General features: G+C 50.2%; 1 protein-coding gene across 2 annotated transcripts in view; it reads left to right on the top strand.

Moving 5' to 3' along the window:
• EPB41L5 (erythrocyte membrane protein band 4.1 like 5) overlaps positions 1-22,503 on the top strand; it is a 1,262,314-nt gene that overhangs the window by 306,969 nt on the left and 932,842 nt on the right. For both annotated transcript variants that reach the window (XM_078682077.1, XM_078682078.1), the window contains exon 3: positions 19,903-20,007. In XM_078682077.1, coding sequence (XP_078538203.1) covers positions 19,903-20,007 — 105 coding nt within the window. The remainder of the gene's footprint in view (positions 1-19,902; positions 20,008-22,503) is intronic.

Below are 22,503 nucleotides of genomic sequence, written 5' to 3'. Positions count from 1 at the left end.
TTTGAAACCGTGAGTTCACATTTTTATACTGTAACCACTGTCAGTAGTGCAGTCAGAACTTACATTTACTTCGAGCGCTCACCCTAATAATAAAGGCTTTCAATTAATGAACCATAAATACAAGTTTGAACAGCATTAACATGAGCACGCAAATAAGCACTTAACTTCAGGCAGTGCCCTTCCCTGGCCATTAATGTGCTACTGCAACCTGGCAGCCAAAGGGTTTGTGCTGCAGGGGGTTGGGCCTACTTGTCCCAAGGACAAAATACACATTAAAACTTGTTGCCCTTGACCCCAAACAATATGTCCTGGGCGTCGGGCTATAGGAATTCCACATCCCTGCTATGTAGCACCATGGCTTGTATAAATTTGAATTTAGCATTTCTAGACACTCTCCTAGGGTGTTCGAGGATGATCTTCCAGTCCCCATCTGTAATTTCCTCCCCTGTGTCTGTGCTCCAGGCCTCTCTGAGTTGGGTGAGGGATCCGGCTGCGTGTTCTCTAATTCCCACATATAACCATTTCACTAAATGTCCGCCTGACCCCATGTAGTGAAGGAGATGGACCAATTCATGTTGTGATGGTTTAGTGCGTTGTGTAGCCCAAGTGCGCCTTACGTATTGGGAGACCGTAGCGTGTAGAAGGTAAAGCCGCTGTGGGGCTCCCGTGGCTTGCATAAAAGTGGCATTGTCCAGCAAGTTGTCGTCCCCAAATAAGTCTCCTACTCTGTCTACCCCAGCATCTATCCAGGGTTGCAATCTGCGTCCCGACAGGGGTCCCTGTGGAGTCGGTAGGCCCAGTAGGGGGATGTTGTCTGCGTAGGGAGGGGTCTCTGCCGTGTATTTAAGCGCGTTCCGCCAGCACTTCAGAGCCACCAGCAGCAAGGGGTGGCAGTCCCGGGGGATCTTGGCCGCAGGCAACAGAAGGGAATGGAGAGACCCTCGTGCCAGCTCCTGTGGTGTAAAAGCAATCTCATGGAGGTTTTTACCCGCCACCCATCTCGTCAACCATTGAAGCTGGCTAGCGTAGTAATAGCCCCGCAGATCAGGCACTTCCAGGCCTCCCTGTCTGGTGGACAGTTGAAGTTTCTTGAGGCTGATCCGTCTCCTACCCGTACCCCAGATCAGGGTGAGCATTAACGTGTTCAACATAGTAAATATGGGTTGTGGTAGGAGGACCGGCAGGTTCACAAAATAATACAACATTCGGGGAAGCAGGACCATCTTTGATATCGCCACCCGGCCCATAACAGACAGGGGTAGGGACGTCCAGAAGGCCACACTGCTGCGAAGGCCAGCAATTGCTCTCCGCACATTACCCTCAATCTGGTCGTCAGGGTTTCGATATATATTAATACCGAGGTATTTAAACGTAGTCGGGGCCACTTGGATCGCATGCTCCCCGAACTGTATGTAGGTGGGATGTCGCCCTTCGCGGAAAAAGAACCCAAGTGATTTCCCAGGGTTAACTGCCAGGCCTGATATTCTTTCAAACCTCCCAAAGGTATGTGCCAGGAGGGTATGATCCCCTTGCAGGTCACGCAGGAACAGCATTATGTCGTCTGCGTAGACGGAGACCAGGTGATGAGTGTCGCCAACTAGTATGCCCGCCTCTGCCGCTCTAGTCCGAAGTGCAATCGCCAGGGGTTCTAGCGTAAGTACAAATAACAGCGGTGACAGCGGACAGCCCTGCCTGGTGCCCCTATGTACGTCATAACAGTCCGACGTGTGTCGGCCGGTGCGTGCTCGCGCCGTCGGGTTCGTGTATAGTAGACGGACCCATTTTATCAGGGCATCCGGGAGTCCAAAGCGACGTAGGACTTCAAACATGAATTCCCAAGTCAGGGAGTCAAACGCCTGCCGCAGATCAAGGGCAATGCATCCAACATTTGGCAAATCCGGGGGGGCAGTGGACATGAGGGCATGTAGACGTCTCGTATTTTGAGACGTGCTCCTCTCCGGTAGGAAGCCACTTTGATCCGTGTGGATCAGGTCAGGGAGGTGGGCCTGTAATCTCAATGCGATAGCCTTGCTAAGGATTTTATACTCCGAGGGGAGCATAGACAGTGGCCTATAATTACTCACATCCAGTGCATCCCTGCCGGGCTTCGGGATGGAGATAACCAAGGCCTGCATAGTCGAAGCCGGTAGGTGGCCTGTCTCATACGCAGTCTTATAGATTTTTTCCAGAATAGGAGCCAGCGTATCACAGTAGGTTTGATAAAACTCTCCGGGAAGACCGTCCATGCCTGGGGTCTTGCCCCGGTTTAGAGAGTGGATGGCTATTTTGATTTCATGCTGTGTAATGGGCCCGGCCAGGACCGTCTGGATCTCCCGGGGGAGGGCCGGGATCGGCAATTCGTCCAGGAAGGCTATCATTGCATCCCGAGTGTCAGTAGGGGGTGGGGCGTACAATCTTTCCAAGTGGGTCTTAAACACGTGATTAATCTCCATCTGTGTGTGTACCTGTCTGCCCATGTCATCTCTGATACTCGTGATTATCGGGGTCTCAGGGGTGTCTCTGATCAGACGAGCCAGCAGGGCACCTGACCTGTCCGCCTCCGCCTGTTGCCGCCGCACGTATTCTCTGTAATCCATTACCCTTAGGGATTCCAAAAGCTCTGCATGCTCAATATTGCACAGTTGGAGATCCCCCCTGCGGCCAGGGTCCGTCCCCACTGCAGTTTCAAGCTCCGCCAGTCGGATCTCAACCGTGCGAAGTCTATCATGTACTTCCTGTCTGGAGCCCACCAATCTGCCAATCGCAGCGCCTCTCACCACCGCCTTCATGGCATCCCACACAATCAGGTTCGAGGACGCAGAGTCCCAGTTGTCTCTGAAATAGCCCGTAAGTGTGTCTTCCAAGTGAGTACGGAACGGGCCATCTTCAAGTAGGGAGGGGTTGAGTCTCCAGGTAGGCACCGGAGAGGGGACCTTGCCCCAATCCAGATCTAGCGCTAGCAGCCTATGGTCCGAAAATGTTTTGGCGAGGTAGGCCGAGGATTTACAGTGTGCCAACAAGGAGTTGGAGCCGACAAACCTGTCCAGACGTGTATGCAAGTTATGTAGTGGGGAATAGAACGAGTACTCTTTGTGTGTCGGGTATAATGTACGCCACATATCTGTCAGCCCCCACCCTCGGAGCCATGTTCGAAAGGAGTCAGACAATCTTTGAACCCCTGTCCCTCGAAGCGGAGGATGTGACCTATCTAACCCTGTGTCCAGTATCATGTTCCAGTCCCCTCCCAGAATCCAGGGAATGTCCGCCCAATCTGCTAGGGCTCTACTCACTATTGGTAGGAACCTGTCTTGATCGTGATTCGGGGCATAAATACTACCCAGGACAACTAGTATCCCATCCAGAGTGCCTTTAACCAAAAGGTATCTCCCTTGGTCGTCCGTCCTCCTATCTATCTCTACGAAGGGGACACCATAGCGCACCCAGATCGTGGCTCCTCTAGAGAAGGCAGAATATGTAGTGGAAAAGACAGTCCCTCTCCATTTTTTCCGCAGTGTGTGCACATCAGTCTGTGTTAGGTGAGACTCCTGAAGAAACACAATGTGTGCATTCTGACGGAGCAGGAAGGCGTGCACTCTATGTCGTTTCTGTATCGCCCCCAATCCTCTCACATTCCAGGTGACCAGCCTGTACTTCCCTTTCACTTCAGCCATAGTCAGATACCGGTATTCGAATAGACAGCAATGTGTAATGTAGTGTGCGCATTCGCCACTGAGACCAGAAGACGGTTCCCTCCCACCCCCAAATCCCAACTCTAGAGGCGCAGCCTCGGAACCCAGCCGTGCCAAACGTGAAACAGTACAACAAAAACAAACAGTAAACCATGCATACGCTTTTGGGGGGTCTGCTATGCTCACGCCACATCTAATGGACAATGTTATTCGGTGCCGCCTGCTCAACGGCGCCGCCGGAAAAGTCAAGTTTATAATCAGTCACTTACCGGCCGCCCTCTGGGGGGGGGGGGGGGAAACCATTTCTTTCTCTCAAAAACAGTGAAATGTGTCTGTGATAGTTCAGGGTGAATACCTTGTCCAGTTCACACATTGGGGAGGGCAGCAGGCAAGGGCGCAGCACAGCAAGAACACCTAGTGACTACCAAACAACTGGTGCCCTCCCTGCTCGCGGGGTCTCCCGCCCCCCACCCCCCCGAGCCCCATGAATTTTACAGGAGTAAAAGGATACCAGGTGGACTCTTCGAGCCAGAATACATTTGCAGCTGTCATTATTCCAAGGCAGTGTCCAGAAGTTCATCCGCCGCTCGGGGCGTCAGTCGGGAAGAGCACCAAGCTGTTCTCAGAGTCCGAATGCACCGTGCTGTCTTCCGTATCCGTGTGGAGCAGTACTCTTAGTCATTTTTTGATTAACTTTTTTGATCTCTTCTCGAGTCGACCTTCGACTCGCGGTGCCGGTAGGGATGCCTGGTTTTAAACCATGCGAGGACTGTCACCGCTTGATGTCGGTGACCGACCCCCACCGTCGGTGCCTTTTATTGTCTCGGGCCGACCACGATGACAAGTCATGCCCCGACTGCCGGGCCTTGACCTCGAAGGCTAGACAGGAGCTGTACCGTAAGCGACTCGAGCTCCGGCAGTCGAGGAACCGGTCGCGGAGCCGCGGTCATCACCACTCGATGAGTCAACACCACTCGTCCAGCTCAAAGTCCTCAGGTAAGTCGAGGGACTCGAAAAAGAAGTCGAAGAGGTGTCATCGCTCTTCCAACTCCCCCCGCCGAGCGCGCGGGGGTTCGGGCGACACCGCCCATGTGGCTCCGCTGGAGCCGCAAGCGCCGCATCCAGCTCCACACCCGCTGGGCCTTGGGCTGCACGTGACGCTGGAGGAGATACGTGACTTCCTCGTGGCCATGAGGACTCACTTCCCTCTGTTGGACACTGTTGAGGTGCCATCGGGCCCCGCGGGTCCGTCTGGGAGTCTTAGCGGGTCGGCAGCTTCGGCCCTGGCGCAGTGGTCTACTTCGGTCCCGACGTCGCAGGATACGGGCCCGGATCCTGGTCGTCGCCAGTCGACCTCACGACTCCTCAGCTGGCGCCGACCCAGAGGGTGTTGCCCACAACGCCGTCCCCGGACGACGTCGTCCCCAGTCCCAGCCCCAGTCTGGCGTCGGACCGGCGCCGCCCAGCGCCGACGGGTGAGCAATTCACCTATGACCCGGCTCCATAATTTTTCCCTGACTATCAGTAGATGGATGACGAGGCGGACTGGGAGGGGTCTGAGGACCCTCTGGCACGACAGTCCCAGTTGAGCCAGGACTGGGTAGACGAGCTAGCGGAGGCCAGTGGTCTGGACACTTCACCCGACACTGGATTCGTCTTTCCTCCCTCGGTGGCAACGGAGGAGGGGGCTGCTTACAGCGTGGTGTTGAACAGGGCGGCCAAGGCCTTGGCTTTTGAGCTCCCTGTCGCGGCCGTGAGGACTAACCTCCTCACTGAGGTGCTCAAACTGCAGGCAAGCTCCTCGGAGCCTCTACTGCCATTCAACAAAGCCCTCACCGTTCTGTTGGGCACCTGGTCCAAGCCCTCCACAGGCCTCCCTGTGGATCGGAACGTGGCCCGACGCCACCGCCCGGCTCTGGGCGTCCCTAGCTTCCTGTCTGTTCACCCCAACCCCGTGAGCCTGGCGATCCAGGCCTCTACCTCCCAGACCGCATTCCCGACCACTCCTCCGGATCGGGAATCCAAAAGGTACGATCAGTTTAGGAAGAAACTGTTCTCCTCCTTGAGTTTGGGGCTGCGGTCTATCAACACCGCCTGCCTTTTGGGCCATTACACCCACTCTCTGTGGGGTACGGTTGCGGAGGTGCTGCCACAGTGCCCGGAGGAGGCCCGGGCAAAGCTCGCCCAAGCTCTTGGGGAAGGGCGGGATGCCGAACGCTATTCCATACGGTGTGAACTCGACACAACGGACTCGCTGGGTAGGGCGATTGCAACGATGGTGGCAGTTCGCCACCACGCCTGTCTGAGGCCCGCCAACTTTTCGGGGGATGTCCAGGCCACCCTCATGGACATGCTCTTTGATGGCCGTCGCCTCTTTGGCGACAAGGCGGATAGTGCGCTGGAGCGTTTCAAGGACTCCAGTGCTACGGCCAAGTTCTTGGGCCTAGGCCAACACCAGCAAACCTCCGCTTTTGCTTCTTTCGTGGCTAAGGAAGGGGCGCCACAGACCGCAGACCCAGGCTCAACGCAGACGTGGTTACCGCCGTGGCGGTACCGGGAGACACCGGCAGGGTCAGTCCACACCCGTCCCTGCAGCATCTGCCTATAAGCCTTCCTAGTCCGGCATTTCAGTCCCATTCGTAGCCAGTGGGGGGCAGGGTCCTCCATCACCTTCCCCACTGGCGTAGCATCACGTCGGACAGGTGGGTGCTACAAATCGTCCGAAGGGGCTACTCCCTCCCCTTCGAGGCGACCCCCTCCAGCCATGCCACCGCAGTACCACCGCATGTTGGGGATCACTCACAACTTCTGCAGGAGGAAGTTACGGCCCTCTTGGCCAAGGGGTCCATCGAGCGCGTTCCTGGGCCAGAAGTAGGACGTGGTTGCTATTCCCACTATTTTCTGCTACCCAAGCAGGGAAAAGGAGGCTTACGCCCGATCTTGGACCTACGGCGCGTCAACAGCTTCCACCGGAAGGAGAAGTGCAAGATGCTGACTTTGGCTCAGGTCCTAGCTGCCCTGGACCTAGAAGACTGGATGGTAGCGTTGGACTTGCAGGACGCGTATTTTCACATCCCCGTGCTGCCGGCCCACCAGCGTTACCTGCACTTTCAGTTTACCGTGCTCCCCTTTGGCCTTACCAGCGCCCCACAGGTGTTCACGAAAGTGATGGCGGTGGTCGCAGCTCATCTGCGCAGATTAGGGGGTTTCAGTCTTCCCCTATCTCGACGATAGGTTGTTGAAGGCAGGCTCGCCCCAGACCGTCGTCTCCCACCTCCAGACTATGGCCGACCTCCTGCACTCGCTGGGGTTCTCCATCAACGTGCCGAAGTCGCACATGTGCCCCTCTCAGAAGCGCCTATTCATCGGAGCAGTTTCAGGTTTATCCCCCCCGAGCAGCGGGTTTGGGATATTCAGGCTCTGATTCCGATCTTTCAGCCTTTATCCCGGGTCTTGGTCAGGTTGACGCTGCGGCTCCTGGGGCTGATGGCCTCCTGCATCCTTATGGTGCATCACGCCAGGTGGCGGATGCGGGCTCTGCAGTGGGACCTGAAGTTTCAGTTGGCACAGCATCAGGGCAACCTGTCCGACCACGTCCTGATCTCGGAGGGCACTGTGAACCAGTTGCAATGGTGGCTCACAAACCACGATTGGGTTAGCGGCAGACCTTTCTCCCTTCCCCAACCGGAGCACGTAGAGGTGACAGATGCGTCCCTCCTGGGATGGGGGGGGGGCCACATGAGAGAGAGGGAGATCAGAGGCCTCTGGTCTCTGGCGGAGTCCCGGCTCCATATCAACCTTCTGGAGCTGCGGGCTATCAGTCTTGCACTAAAGGCATTCCTTCCCTCTGTCCGGGGAAGTGTAGTGCCATGTGGTACTGCAACAAACAGGGCGGGGTGGGGTCGTGGACCCTCAGTCAGGAGGCTCTGCGCCTCTGGATATGGCTGGAACACCAGGGTGTCACCTGGTAGTTCAACACCTGGCAGGTTCCCTGAACGCCCGGGCGGACGAACTCAGCCGCCGGTGCATGATGGATCACGAATGGCGTCTGAACTCTAACGTGGCGCAAGGTCTCTTTCAGGAGTGGGGATAGCCTTGGTTAGATCTGTTCGCCACAGAAGAGAACGCAACATTGCGCATTGGAATTTCCAAGGCGGCACTCGCTCGGAGACGCTTTTCGTCACGAGTGGAGCTGCGGTCTGTTGTACGCCTTTCCGCCTACACCACTACTGCCCAGAGTGCTGAAGAAGATCAAGCGAGACCGGGCCCAAGTCATCCTTGTGGCTTCGGACTTGGCACGAAGATACTGGTATCCCGAGCTACTCAGCATGTCAGTCGATCCCTCGATTAATCTGCCTCTTCAGGAGGACCTTCTGTTGCAGCAGCAGGGGACGGTCCTCCACCCGAACCTGTCCAGTCTCCACCTACATGCGTGGAGATTGAGCAGGGACAGTTTAGGCCATTTGACTTGCCTCCTGAAGTCTGTGATGTGATTCTGGCAGCCAGGCGTCCCTCCACAAAAACGGTATACGCCTGCAGGTGGAACAAATTTGCGGCATGGTGCACAGCAAAGGCTGTGGATCCACTCTGCCCCCCTTTCAGAGGTTCTCCTCTTCCTTCTGTCTCTTGCCCAGCAAGGCTCTGCTCTGGGCACTATCAAAGGCTACCTCTCGGCCGTTTCAGCCTTCTTAAGGCTTCCTGATCAGCCTTCTCTTTTCAAGTCCCCTGTTGTAAATAGATTCTTGAAAGGCATCACACACACATGTTCCCTCCTGTACCCTTTGTGATGCCTCAGTGGGACTTGAACCTTGTATTGACTTTTCTGATGTGCGCTCTCTTTGAACCACTTCATAACTGTCCTCTTCGTCTTCTGACTCTTAAAACTGCATTCCTGGTTGCTATCACCTCTGCCAGGAGAGTGAGTGAGCTCCAGGCTCTATCTTCAAAACCTCCTTTCCTTTCTGTCCATCCGGACAAGGTTGTTCTGAGGACTCCTCCTTCTTTCCTGCCCAAGGTAGTCACAGGCTTTCACATTGGGCAGTCCATCACCTTGCCCACCTTCTTTCCGCCTCCGCATCCTTCGAAGGAAGAAGAGAGGCTCCACTGTCTGGATCCAAAACGTGCGCTCTCCTATCTAGATCGCACACGTCCGTTCCGGGTGGACGACCAGCTCTTTGTTGGTTACGTGGGTGCTAAGAACGGACAGCCGGTGCACATGCGGACCATCTCTTGGTGGTTCGTCTTGTGCATCAAGGTTTGTTACTCCTTTGCGAAAAAGGAGCCTCCTGTTGGGCTGCGTGTCTATTCCACTCTGGCCACGGCGGCTACTACTGCCCAGGGTCGGGGAGTCCCCTTGCAGGACCTCTGTCAGGCAGCTACGTGGGCCTTGCTGCACATGTTTGCTAGGCACTACTGCCTGGACAGCCAAGTCCGGAGAGACGACTTTTTCGGCCGCTCTGTTCTCCAGGACTTTCTGTTGCGATCTTGGTTCGCAGACCCACCACCGGGGTTGGCATTGCTGGGGTATCTGTTCTAAGGTAAGGAATCTAACACTGTGTTTCTTTCAGATGCACAAGTTACTTACCTTTGGTAACGATATATCTGTAAGAAACATTAGTTAGTGTTAGATTCATTACCATCCCACCCATCCTCCCCGTTCTGCGAACTGATATCTAGGGTTAAGGACATCCCTTTCAGGGCCCTAGTTTCATGGCACCAGTGTCTGATTCTATCATTGCTCTGCGTTACTGGCATGGAAAGCTATGTACAGAACGGACGTCCGCGCGCGAGGGCGGCGTCTAAGTCCTCAGACATCATCCCGGCGATCCCGGCGATCACGACGTCGGACGCGGAGCCGCAGACAAACCCTAGCGAAGCGCAGGGGTACTGCTGACAAACTTTCCGGATCCAGTCTGACGCCTGGGGATATTCTAAGGTAAGGAATCTAACACGAACTGATGTTTCTTACAGATATATCGTTACCGAAGGTAAGTAACATTTACTCTCGGTTCATGCTTCAAAGTAGGTTTAGACCTTGCTTTATCTAGAACTAGCAGCCTGCCCCGGCGTTGCCCGGGGGCAGAAGGGGGCTGGGGGCTGCATTTTGTGCTTTTTTTTTTTTTGTGCCGGCCGGGCCCCCCGCCCCGACATTGCCTATACAGCTGACCGGCCGCCCGCCCGCCTCCCGCCTCTGCCTAGCAGGTTGCCTGGGGGCTGCATTTTGTGCTTTAGTTTAGTCCCGGCCGGGTACCCCACCCGCCCGCCCCGACATTGCCTATACCGCTGCCCGCCCGCCTGCCTCTCTCCTGCCTCCCGCCTCTGCCTTACCTCAGCTGCGCTCCGGACTTAGCCCCCACTCCCGGGCCCCCGCCCGCCCCGACATTGCCTGGACCGCCTCCCGCCTCGCCTTACCTGAGCCGCCCCGCCACTCGTCGCCGCTCGTGACCGCTCCTCCCCGCCTGTCGTCATCACGCAGGTGTAGGTCGCGGTCAGCTCTACGTCGCGGCCGGCGCTTGTTTTATGGGACTACTTTGTTTTGAAATTTTAATTTTTTAATTTACGTTTATTTTCTATTTTATGCAGCCTATGTCCATCTACACACCCTGAGGATTACAACAATGTATTGGGTGTGTGGATTGGCGCTGTGGTTCCCGAGTTTACCTTGCCAAAAGGTTTCTGTTCTCTCTTTATAATAGTAGTATAGATAACCACTGCAATATGCTTCCTAGTTCTCTGACTTTGAAAATGTCTTCCCTGTTTAGGACTTTCATGGCTCTGGGAGTTATACAAGAAAATAACCATTTTTTCCACATTCTGTTCAAACCTGGCTTAGACATCCCCGCCTGCTTTGCTCCCTGAAATAGTTGATTGCTTCCTGCTACATTGAGACTCTTGGACTCGCCCACTGCTTGACCTAGAAGGTTATTACTTTGCACATATATGCAGTTGTACATTGCCAGCTGTCCTTCCAACCCAGCATAGCTGATACTCGCCCAACACACTAAATCAAAGGAATGAATGTTCTGGGCCATCATTGCCTTCCCAGGCGCATCCCGAGACTTTTGCTTAATAGTGCTGCTGAAACAGCTTTTTGCCTGATGTACCTGCACTAGCTTTCTATTTTTTGTTTTTTACTTTTTATTATATAAAACAAAAAGAAACAACACAGCAAACAAACAATCAAGGCAATACAGCAATAATACAGCCATTGGGCCTGCGCTCAAGGAGGACGGGAGATATATGACAACAGGAGAAAAGACTTTTTGAATACAGATGAGGGGAGGGTGCCAAAGGTAGAATTGCATATGAACAGCACAATATACCACAGCTAGAAGGAATGTAGGTCAGGGCGACTGGGAAGGACTAGGAATCGCAGTGAGTGGGGGCGTACAGATATCTCCACGGTATAAGCTCCACTGGTTCCAAATCTTCCCCCATTTTTTGGGTCTTCCTCTTGCCATATACACTGTCTTCTCTCTGAACATGCACCAGTCCAAACTCTCTTTCCAAGCAGTCACTGTAGGCGGCCTCTGGGATCCCCACAACTGCGCAATATCCCTCTTCGCAACCATATTGGCAAGAGTCACCCACCGAAGCTGCGACACGTCATAATCATTCGGACCCCACACATTCAATAAACATTGTCGGGCTTCCGGCATCATCACAACACCCGTTACTTCATCCATCACCTCATGTATACTTTCTTCAAAATCGCACCACCTCAGGGCATTCCCATATGATATGGAGATAGGTGCCAAGGAGACCACACCCACACCTACACATGCCGTCCGTGGAGTAGCCCATATGGATCAGACGGGGATCGGTGACATAGATTCTGTGGAGGATCTTGAGTTGGACCAGACGGAGGCGGGTCGGAATCGCCACCTCCCTGGGAGAGGAGATCGCGGACTGCCAGTCCTCATCATCCAGTTCAATACAATCAGCAATCCAAGCTTCACGAAGGCGATCAAGCAGACTCGATCGGTCATTGATCATTTTCTTATAGAACAATGAGATAGTACTGTCTGGCACATATCCGTCTAGTATACGATCTTCGAGGGGTGAGGAATCCGGAATATCACTACCCACTGGCAACACAGAGTTCAGAGCATGGCGTACCTGGACATAACGAAATTTTTCCCCGTCACTCCGCTTATACTCTACTTGCAGATCCGAGAAGGTCTTCACCTCTCCATTAACCCAGAGATCACGCACTTTACTAATACCGATCGTGTCCCATCTATCAAATCCCTTCGTCCTCCATAGGCCACCCAACTTCGCAGAGGCATAGAGCGGAGTTGCACCAGCTAGTTTATCACTCCAGCCCATAGCCACCGTTGTGCTATGCCATACCCGCACGGCTATAGCAGTAGGTCCCGAGAGTTGTGAACGTGAGGGTCTCGAATAAAGCGTCCTGTAGTAATCACCACCCGGGAGCAGCCACTTATCCATTTCAAATGCTGGATTCAACGCCGGGCCATACATCCCATGGTTGATGGCAGCAAGGTGGGAGGCCCAATAATACCTACGAATATCCGGGAGCGCTATACCGCCATCAGACCAGGGAAGTGTCAATTTTGGAAGAGCGATGCGTGAACGTCCGTCCCATATTAATTGCCTCTGCAACGATTCTACTTCCCGAAAATATTTCGACGGGATGACATCAAAACTATTCTGAAGTGCGTATAGGAACCGCGGTAAGGACATCATTTTAAAAAGGGCCGCACGCCCTAGGGGAGATAACGGTAATTTACGCCAGCGCGCTACATCAGAGCTCAACCTTTTGAGTGGGGGGAGTAAATTGCGTTCATAGCGAACCGCCGGATCCAACGAGATAAACACACCCAAGTACTTTAAGCCAGACTGCGACAACTGGATGGGACAGCCCGGCGGCAAACGAGGGACATCACCCGCAAGTACATATATGTAGGATTTCGACCAATTAATGATAAGGCCCGAGTTCTTCCCGAAGGAGTTAAGTACGTCAAACAATACGTTGAGCGATTTTTGGGGAGATGTAAGGTACAATAAAATATCATCCGCGTATAAGGAAATGCGATCTTCAAATTCCGGTGTCCAGCGTATACCCTTCATCGAAGGTTCCCACCGTAGCCAAGCGGCGAGTGGCTACAACGCCAAAGCAAAGGGGAGCGGGGACAGCGGACAACCACCACCTTTGCCAGTGGCGTTTCATACAGGAGTTTGACCCAACCAATAAAACCAGCGCCCAATCCAAATTTGGCGAGTACCGCCCAGAGATAAGACCATTCGATTGTATCAAAGGCCATCGTGGCGTCCAAGGACGCCAAGATGGCCGGTTCGCGCAGTGTCGGGGCCCTCGCGAGAACACCATGCAAACGTCGCAAATTTAATGCCGTGTTACGGTGCGGGATAAAACCCGATTGATCCGGATGAATCAGGTCGCTAATAACCGTAATCAGACGATTAGCAAGCAGTTTGGCGAGGATCTTAGGCTCCGCATTTAAGAGCAAAATGGGTCTATAAGACGAGCAGCGATCCTGTGGTTTACCCTCCTTATGGAACACCACAATGGTAGCAAGTCGCTGATCTCTGGGGAGGGAGCCACCGTCTGGCGCAGCCAAACACATATCACGGAGATAGGGAGCTAGAGTATCAGGGCGTAGTTTATACAGTTCAACAGGAAGGCCATTGGGACCTAGAGCCTTGCCGGAACGAATGGAGCGTAGCGCGAGAGCCACCTCATCCACCGAGGGCGTGGCATCCAAACTGTCCCGGTCCGATTCCGACAAACATGGAAGTGCTATATCTCGAAGCAACAACTGCGAATCCTCCTCGGGCCTGTCCGACACCGAGGTATAGACCTCTCGAAAATAATCAGCAAAGCATTCAACAATTTCAACAGGGTCCGTTACACGCACACCACCACATGTCTCAACCACCGGAACCACTCGACTCGCTCTCTCCCTTCTGTCCAGCCAGGTAATCAATTTTCCTGCTTTATCACCCACATCATATAGCCGTCCCTGCTGTTCCCTACTCATCATCTTTGCCGCATCAGTAACCAAAGTTTTATATTCTAATTGTTTAAGGCGGAGGACATGTAATGCTTCTCGAGACACCTCTCGTTCCAAGGCAGTCTCCAGGTCTGTGATTTCAGTCTCGAGCTGAACAATTGCCTCATTCTTACATTTCTTAGCACACCCCACCAAAGACAATGCCTGTCCCCTGATCAGTCTTAAAAGCTTCCCATAACGAAACAGGCGAGGATACAGAACCAGCATTCTCAGTAAAATACAGATCAAATGATTTAATCAATTCAGTGCGAGTCTTAGGGTTAAGAAGATACCAGGGGTTAATCGGGGCCACCCTCCCTTCGGCGCCGATGCTAAGATTAAAATGAAACCAAATAGGGGAATGGTCTGATGTACCCCGGGCCAAGTGTCTAATCTCTCCAATCGAAGGGGACAGGTCAGCCGGTATCAGGATATAATCCAATCTAGAAAGACTACCATGAGCTCCCGAATGGAAAGTAAACTGTTTGCTCTGGATGCATTAGTCTCCAACAATCTATAAGTCTCAATGTTTCCAGGAAGTCACCCAACCAGGATTGCGCAGCAGGAAGATCTCGGGCGGATAGCGGTCTATTCTGCCAGAAATGACGGAGTTAAAATCACCACCCAGTATCAAAACACCCTCCTGGAGACCCAGAACCATCCGCCCCAGGTCCGTAAATGTCGTGGATTGTAAGCCCGGAGGGACGTACACCGACACCAACGAAATAGGTTTTCCCTCCCACCGCCCAACAAGTGTAACATATCGACCCCTGGCATCAAGAATCACATCGTCAACCTCGAGGGGGAGGGAAACCCTAAGCAAAATACCCACTCCTCTAGAACTAGATGTAAATCCAGAATGGGCAGCAAGACGATAACCCCGTCTATTAAGAGCGTGACAAGTATTTCCTATCAAGTGTGTCTCTTGTAGCAAAACAACATCAGGCGAAGGCGCCGCAACAGCTGCATGACCACCCCTCTCTTTATCCGATCACCCAACCCATTCACATTCCAGCATAATACCTTCAACACTCTACCCCCCATCCAGATCCACAATGAACTCCCATCGCAAAACGAGCATCACACCCATGTCAAAGATAATGAAAGTACCTTGCCTTGAAAAAGAAAAAACAAACAACCCCAAAACATGGTCCTCCCTCCCCCCCAAGGTTCCCAACACAACTCCCCCCCCACCCTGCACCCCTGCACCGACTCAAAAGCCACCCCAATTTGCAGTGTGCCTGTCGCCCTAACAATTACAAACAAAGAACTAATCTACACAAAGAAAACCCCCAGAGGAGGAAAGGGGTCCCGCCATCCCCGCTACCTCCCAGGATACGAATGGAATGATCAAGGAAGTCAGTGAGCCTCAGCTGGACACGTTGAATAGTGTTCCGGACACAGGCACCATAATCATTCTTGGTCCATCAGTCCCCCCTCAGCACCACCAGCATGTTCCTGACCAGCACGGCGAGCCGGCAAAGTGTCCAACCAATCACTCGCTTCCTCAGGCCTGACAAAGAAGAATGTTCGATTGTCATATTCAAAACGCAGTTGGGCCGGGAATAACATAGCGTATTTTAATTCCATGTCTTAGTCGCCGTTTCACCCCTTGAAATCCCATTCGTTGTTTCTGGACCGATTGAGAGAAGTCCGGATAAAAGTTCACAGCAGCGTTCTCGAACTGCGTAGGGCCGCTTGTCCGTGCCGCCTGCAGAATGGCATCGCGATCTCTGAAGTTGAAGATCCGTGCAATAATCGGACGGGGGGTGGGGAACCGGGCTTCGCCTGTCCCCCTGGCACTCTGTGCGCACGTTCGATGGCAAAGAATTTGCTCAGGCCCTTGGGTGCAAGATGATTAAGAATGAGGTCCTCCACTCGAAGAGCAATGGCGAGTGAACTAGAATCTTCCGGGACCCCAATAATACGCACGCTATTGCGCCGTGCGCGGCCTTCAAAATCCTCCAAGGGACGAGCAAAAAAGCCATTAGCAGATCTAAGGTTGCGCACTTCTGTTTGCAAGTCGGACACATCCATGTTAAGGCTGGATGTCTTTAGGTCCAATGACTTCACTTTCTCGTTCGTCTTGGCCAAATCAGTTCGAATGAGGTTGACATCAATAGCCACCGTGTCCAACTTCAGAGCCAGGGCTTTATACTGTTGGCCAATGGAAGACTGAATACCAGCAATGGCGCCCATCACGTCCTGTTGCGTTAATTCCGCCAATACAGCAGGATCGTCGACAGCCTCCTCCCGGGCCTTAGGTGCACCACCAGGGGATCCTTTAGAAAGTGTGTAGCGATCCATGACATTCGTCTGGGTTGAACCTCCACGGATGGTGGTCTTGACTTTACGTTTTTCACCCTTGGGCTTGCCCGTCATGGCGAGCCGGGTGCCCCGGAGGGAGGCTTGGGATCTGGTCCAAATGGCTCCTTAAAAGTCACACACAAGAATACAGGAGGCGAAGTTGGGCCAATTTGAGTCCACAGCCAAACAGTCGCTAGCTCGAAGCTCAAAAGCTCAAGGAGCTGGCATCGGAGCCCGTCGGATCAACAGACACACCGGAGATAGGAGACAGTGCGCTGGAGAAACAAAACCGAAAGTGAAGTGAGGCTGTGGTCTGATCTCCCTCAAGCCGTTGTTGTTAAATTACGACCTGGGCACTGCTACAACTCAAGGTCCAGGCTGTTCCATGGAGAAGGCCACAAATTTCAAGACAGCAGAACTCTGGGACCCTGCGTACGATTCCGACCCAAAAACCTGCTAGTACATCCGCCGGGTTGTGTCTTCAATGACCTTCCATCAAATCGGGATATTATCCAGGATAAATGCGGGAGGCAGCGAGGGTCCCCGGGAGCCCTGTGCTCACGCGGCCATCTCGGATGCGCGCGTAGCTCCTCCTCTGCACTGGCTTTCTTATAGCCAGATCACCATATCCTCAGTTAAATCGAACAAACTCTACTGCCACTTTTATTTAAGTAGTTCTACTCTTGGTCAGTGGCTTCTTCCAGCGTATTTGCTTCAAAACAGTCCCCAGGGACTATATTATCAAAAGTGCCCTGGGTGTACCAAGGAGCTTGTGCATTTGCTATTTTTTTTTTTTGTGTCTCCGGTCACTGTGGCCCGCAGATGCCTTTTGCTGGCCCTTCTGTAATACAGGTCACGCTGGCATGATTTCAAGGAAGGAAATTCTAAGCCTCTTTGATATATAGTAGATCCTAGAATGATTTACAGAAAAGGGTCTATGATATAACACCGCACCTATTTATATTGTGGGCATTTTGTTAGCATGTGGTATGATGATCAAAGGAAACCAGATCCTTTTCGTTTCCAATGGTGTGAAAAAGCTTTACACAACAGACATTTGCATTGATAATTTGATCCTCTCACATTAAAGACAAGAAATCAGTTCCACCAAGCGAAGTAGTTCACACAATTCTTTGGTTGGAGGCTTTAGTCCAGGTGATAATGTAAGGTGAAATTCCTTGTGCAGTATACTGTCAGTGTAGACCCATGTCTTTAAAACTGTATAGGATAACTGATGAGCCCTGAAGAAGTCCTTAAATAGGACGAAACGTGTTGGCTACTTTGAAGAGAAGAAAATAAAGATTTAAAGAATTGTGTGAACTACTTTGCTTGGTGGAACAGATTTCTTGTCTTTACTGTGTGCGCATCAAATTATCAATGCAAATATAGTAGATCCCATTGCGTGGATATAAAAGCATGCAACTTGCCTGTACCTTTGACAACATTTTTAAATAAAATTACTTTTTTTGTCTTTAAAAAGTACCTGAGATCTGCTTAGGATAAATGAGGCTTGTTTTTAGCCCCTTTCTTTTCTGCAATGGGAGGGCAACCATTTTTATGATTGAACAATAATCTATCTTTATTAAATTGCAATTTAAGATCGTTACATTTGTCTTTGCGTATTAAATAATAGTTTGTTTAATGAGAATCAGTCCGCTAATCCCTAGATTGCTGAGGAACTGCAGAGTTGTGAAGGTATCTAGGTTCAAAATTTGCCTTCAAGTTGAATGACCTCCATATTTTGAAATTGCCTGACACAATTTGGGAGCTTTCACTTACATTTGAGTTTGCATGGAAAATGCAAAAAGTGATTTATTGTTTCATAAATGTATCCAGTTCATTCTCAGCACTATGTAAACTCAACATATCAAACTTCGTGGACCTTCTTAGGTCTCGCCTATCAGACAATGTAAGCAGCCTGTTTGTGAAAGACCTATTGTCCGAATAGGCTGGACTTGGGACCTGCCCTTGCGTACCATTGGTTGGCGTAAGTGTCATGTGGATTCACTCTCTTCTTATTCAGTTACTTGCCTTGTCCATCTTGACTCTGGCCCTTCTCTGGACCAGAGCTCTTTCCTGGTTCCTTTCCTTATATGAACCTACTTTTTTTCATTTTGCTTAAACGCTCCACAGCAGTGCATGTGGTGTGCTTCTTTTTCCTCCACCCACGCTTGTACTGCTTGCTCTCACTCCCCACCACCTGCTGTGCCCGCCCTTATGTGCGCCCCCCACACAGTTTTTTTTTCTCCTTAATATGCTGCGTTTATCTCAACGCTGCTTAAGTTACCACCCCACCCACTTTTCATTTTAACACACCTCTGTGGCTCTTCGCTGCTGCTCCCACTGAAGTCCATACATCTTGGACTCTTAAATAGACTCGATTGAATGGGAGGGCTTCGCTCCGTTTTTTTCTACAATCCCGCTCTTGCTATGCGGTTCCCCCTCGTAAACTTCTTGACTGCCACATTGATATGTCGTGTGAAAGCACTCTAACCCCTTTTAAATATGTGGAGTCCAAGTTCAGGGTTTATTGCACCCTCAATGCCGATGCCTATTTTCTTTCATTTGGTGCACAACTTGTCTGAATAGTGCACATTCTTGTACTGTGAATTGTTTTGACAAATCCGGTGTGGCTGGAAGAACTTTTGACCCTGTGGCTGTAGAGTACACTTGTGTCTTCTATCACACCGCACCATTCCTTCAGAGTGCACCCCCCAATGAGGGCACGGCAGGTTTATGCCAAAAGTGAGGTTTGTGATGTGCCGAGAGTGGATTATGGTACTGAAAGCTCTGGGCGGTCACTGTTTTCCAATACTGGACAGAAACAAGTTTTAAACGACAGCACACGCTCCACGTTAAGTTAATTAGCAATAACTTCCCCGGAAGCGCTTCTGAGAACCCATTTACTGCTCTTTAATTAAGTTGCGAAGGGACTGCCTGGAGGGGTTACAGGGTTACCCTGAGCCTTGCTTGTGTTTCTCATACGACAATTTAACCAGACTCGATGCACTTGTAGCGCACCCAGCCTATTTAGCCTGGGGCTGGTGACCTGCAGGTCGCAGGTTGGAATCAATCCTTTCCGCATTTCATCCTTCGAAAGTCTTTAAAGCCTAGCCCCATCAAACCTTTCTTTTGAAGGACTGAAACTAGATAAGTGTTTGAAATTTGTATTAGAAGCGTAAACATCTTATCTTCCAATCATACTGGGGCAGCACCCCCTTCTTTACATCCAGTTTTCTCATTACCTCAAATTTGTACTGAATGGCCTGTGTTGAAATGTCAGCACATCTATGAACCTCGAAGTCATGGTTCCACACAGCTAACCATTGTTTCCACATATTGGTGCCACGGGGCACTTTAAGATCAACAAAGTCCCGACTGCATTCGGCTGTATTTGCCTTCACAGGATCCTGATTTAATGAAGAATGCATTTTTGGGAATCGATGTTAACACTGTTAAGAAGCCGAAGGCAGCTGCAGTCCAGATGTTATAGGGATGGGGCATGGTATGACGGCATGGCATGACGGCTGATGTTCACTTGCACATTCATTGCCTTCATCTTTTGGAACGGAAGTCAAGAGTGCATGTCATTTGTGAGACCCATTGAGACTGGTGTTAGGAGTTGCATTGACAGCAAAGAAAGAGACCTCACTGGGTATTCAGTGGCTGGTTGTCATGCACGGGTGATCATGGATGCATTAATGGAGCATATATAAATGGTATGTATGAAGGTAAATACTGTATACTCTAGTTCTGAATGAAGTTAGTGGCGGCCCATGGCAGCCTATTGGTTCTATTTAAGAAAAGCAAAGTTTGAAAGATGTTGGTTTAACAAACTTGCTTAATGTTCCCCTCCCTTTAATCTTTGACAGAAAAAAGCTAAAGGCCAGGAGCTGTTTGATCAAATCATGTTGTATTTGGATCTGATCGAGAAGGATTACTTTGGACTCCGGTTCATGGATTCTGCACAAGTGGCGGTAAGTCGTGGTTGCTGCGTAGTGGACTGCAGATGTACGGTTATTTGGGTATAAGTAACATTTTAGTGAGATGCATGTTGTCGGAGTTAAAATGCCTCTTGCGTTTAGCTTTCTAATTCTTAATTATTTTTGCAGGGTAAGCACCTTAGGTGCTGATATGTTAAAAGTGTGTCTGACTTACTGCAGGATTTTAATGTCTGCTTTTTCTTGTAGTCAGTTTTGTCATTGTTCCTTCTTCCAAGAAAGGTATTGCCAAAATAAAAGAATTTAAAATGGCTATGCTGTTCTTGATGCCCACGTCTTAAAAATATTTTTTGTGCTGAACTTTTAAGCAAATGACTTGCTGTGAATAAAAATGGGCAATAGTTTCCTTACTTATGTGCATCTGACCTTTTATTGTTTTGTCATATTCCAGAGATGATCAAACTAGCAGTAGAGGGAATTCATTTTGAGGGTAGATGGTCTTAGAGTTGCATTTCCTTTATCGTCTCTAATCCATTCTTGGTCTAAAAATTCTTGGGGAATGTTTCAATTGTTTATGAAATGCCCCGGCCTCTTGTATTAGAATCTTTTAGTGCTGTGAAAGATGCATTGGTAGCGGGATGTGAACCCAAAGTCTTGGCCATGATTGATTCTTGGGCAGGGTGATCATTTGCATATGCATCACCTTTGGGAACCTTTTCTCTGGAGAATGCTTTCTAGAATAGGCTCGAGGCTGGCTCAGGAAGATTAGTTCTGAAGTGACCCTGAGTCATGGAGTGAGAATAGCCATATTTTTTTGTCTGTTGTAGTTTTGAAATATTGCGATTCAGTTGGATAGTGATACAAGTACATTTATTGCACCCCCCCCCATCTTGTATGGTTAGTTCATGAACCACAAGCCGGATATTTTTAATTAAGCGATCGGAATGCATACATTGCCTTGCACTGGGATAACAACCTGTGTCTCTTAAATTTACAGAAATATGAAGCAAGTGGGAGGACAGAACGTGTCCTCCCACTGTTCCTCTCTTTATGCTCATTTCCCCCCCCTCTTTTGGACAACTTGACCACTATAGAAAACGAATGAGATGACTTTCTCTATGCCATGACTGCTTTTTCTTTCTCTGCTTACGAGGAGGTCTCTTAGCACTTGCAAAAGATCACCTGTCTCTTCTAACTGAAGTATTGGACTTTACCTGCATTTAGTGTTAGTCAGCTTTCAGTGGCTGGCCTTTGCAATGCCTGCATAGGCTATCCAAGGCATTGGCACTTGAGTCATCTTATCAGTGGCTTACTCCTTCAGAGTGAGTTTACTTCATCAGGGTGAGATTAATTACGTGTATGATGTATTCAGACTTGTGCAGCAGGTGACCTTGGTCTTTTGAAATGACCTGTACAACATAGGTAACAATAGTAAAGCCTGTAAAAGTGCCACCTCCTGTGATTCTGCTTTACAGCTAGAAGTTCATGGGATTATCCTTTCTCAATGACATTTTATGGTCTGAAGTAAGACTCCTTGGATCCCTAAAAAGTATTCACAGTTCTAAAGTTCATGGTACTTCAGAGGGCAACAAACTCTGGTTTGCCAGGCTTCAGTTAGGTTACATTTCAGGACAATTTCTATAAAATCTGTGGTTCCAGCTTATTTATTTTCTTGCAAGTTTAATAGGTCACTGCTGGTAGACCCTGATACGACATGCCAACAGCCAATTCCCTTCCTACATGCCTAATACAACTCTGGTACCACTTGACCAGATTAAGCAAGCAAAGCACATCTCCATTGCAAAATATCCATGAATAACTCTCGAAGTTCTCTAAGTTAAATTCCTTGTGTTATCTAAAAGAATGAATGGTAGTGGTAAATCGTCATCCCTTCATTGCATGTTACCTTCTGTACATTGTCCAACCTTACAGTTTTTTGTAAAGAATTGCTGATGTTGGTGTTGCCTAAAAGTTTTCTTTCTATCAGAACATGTCTAGCCCCAAGTCAGTTGCTGGCTAGAAAATGTAATTGTCCTAGAAGCCTTTTGTGCCCCTCTAGGTTTACTCTTCAGGCTCTTGGTGTGTGACTCTACCACCTTACATGGCAGTACAAACTAAGCTGCTCCATTTTTAGGTCTTTCCTGAGACCGCGCATGCACTTTTTTTTTCCAGTGCTTGCACTTTCAGAGCAACCTTTTAGTTGAAGCACTCCATAAGAGTGCATGTGTTTGCAGGTGACTTCCTCGTGTGCTTTTACCCTCGTGCCTCTTCGTGGTGTTGCTTGCCCCCATCCCACTTTGTTCCAATGCTTTTTTAACTTTCAACCATGGATGCGTTACAGCAATTATGTATAACTGGTGAATTTCCCTATTTCGACTGGTTTTTAAAAACATTTTTATATTGTATTTGTGTGTATGTATGTATATGTGTATGTATGTATATGTATGTATGTGTATGTATGCATATATATATGTGTATATATATATATGTGTATATATATATATATATATATATATATATATATATATATAT

Source organism: Lissotriton helveticus, chromosome 3_1 (genome assembly GCF_964261635.1).
Source record: "Lissotriton helveticus chromosome 3_1, aLisHel1.1, whole genome shotgun sequence".
Classification (NCBI taxonomy): Eukaryota; Metazoa; Chordata; class Amphibia; order Caudata; family Salamandridae; genus Lissotriton; species Lissotriton helveticus.
This window is presented reverse-complemented; position numbering and strand designations above follow the sequence as displayed.